This window comes from Nanorana parkeri, unplaced genomic scaffold (assembly GCF_000935625.1).
Source record: "Nanorana parkeri isolate BGI_ZX_2015 unplaced genomic scaffold, ASM93562v1 scaffold349, whole genome shotgun sequence".
NCBI classification, from domain to species: Eukaryota; Metazoa; Chordata; class Amphibia; order Anura; family Dicroglossidae; genus Nanorana; species Nanorana parkeri.
This window is the reverse complement of record NW_017306617.1, coordinates 100,169-101,194: the sequence shown is the minus strand read 5'-3', so window position 1 is coordinate 101,194 and position 1,026 is coordinate 100,169. Positions and strand designations below refer to the sequence as shown.

General features: G+C 49.6%; 1 protein-coding gene across 2 annotated transcripts in view; it reads right to left on the bottom strand.

Annotated features, from left to right (window-relative positions):
• Positions 1-450, bottom strand: part of GRIA3 (glutamate ionotropic receptor AMPA type subunit 3) — a 240,127-nt gene extending 239,677 nt beyond the window's left edge. For both annotated transcript variants that reach the window (XM_018558629.1, XM_018558630.1), the window contains exon 1: positions 246-450. In XM_018558629.1, the coding sequence (XP_018414131.1) occupies positions 246-336 (91 nt within the window). In that variant the 5' untranslated portion in view covers positions 337-450. The remainder of the gene's footprint in view (positions 1-245) is intronic.
• Between the last annotated feature and the right edge of the window lie 576 nt (positions 451-1,026).

Here is a 1,026-nt window from a genome sequence, read left to right as displayed (position 1 = left end):
TTTGCACACTCAGGACAGGGGTTCCCATGAGTGTAGGGGAACTTAGATTAAGACATTGTACATTTCAGTAGCCTGCCACAATCCTGTAATACTGGTCCACATTAAATGCAAATGAGCATGCTGCAAGCATATGGATGTAGCATTCAGTAACTGCTGTGCTGTACCAAAAGACAATGCAAGCTTATGCAGCATCAGCATTCACCAGATAGGATTTTAATTACCATTCAGTGCAATCAGTGACTTACCTATATTGATGGTGTTAGGGAATCCTCCAAAGCCTTCGCCTGCCAGGCTCACCAGCAGAAGGAAGACAGTCCGGATCAGGTTTTGCCCCATTTTCAGAGCCTTCCAAATTCAATTTCTAAAACGAAACTGACACAGCCCGAGCTGGGATCAGCCAGCACTTTCCTCGCCCAGTCTATTCTACAGCACCCTGGACAGTTCCATTGGCTGCAGTCTGCGAATCACAGCGATCCAGCACCCTTCCCCACTACGGAAAATCGGGGGACTTTTCCCAAAGATGGTGGTAGTGGAAAGAGAAAGGGAGTGAGGAAAAGATCAGATGAATAAGGCTCTTCCAATTGGACCAGCAGGGGGGCTATTGATCAAACTTGATCTGACGTTGAGTTAAAGCAGCATCGTTCAGCTCAGCCTCACTGCAGCCCCGACAAGACTGCAAAGCACAAGCTCTGCATTTGTCTGCGCTCAGATACGATCAATACAAGCACACCAGGCTCACGTGGATCCCGGCTTAACCTCTTCATGGCCGAGAACAACACAGCTCTTGTCTCTTCTCCATCCCCCCCAAAAAATCAAAGCGCTCCTAGTCCTCCCTGCGACCCGCTGCACCTCATCCGAGAGTAGAAGTGGGCATAGGGTAATGGCAGTCTATGGATCCCTCTGCAGATATGTGCCACAGCCTTGCAGGCACCAGACTCATGCCCTGTCGCTATTAGTGAGAAACACAAGGCGAAGTCATTGCTTGCAACTGCGGGGCTAGGCACTGCTGGCTAAGCTGCATTTGCA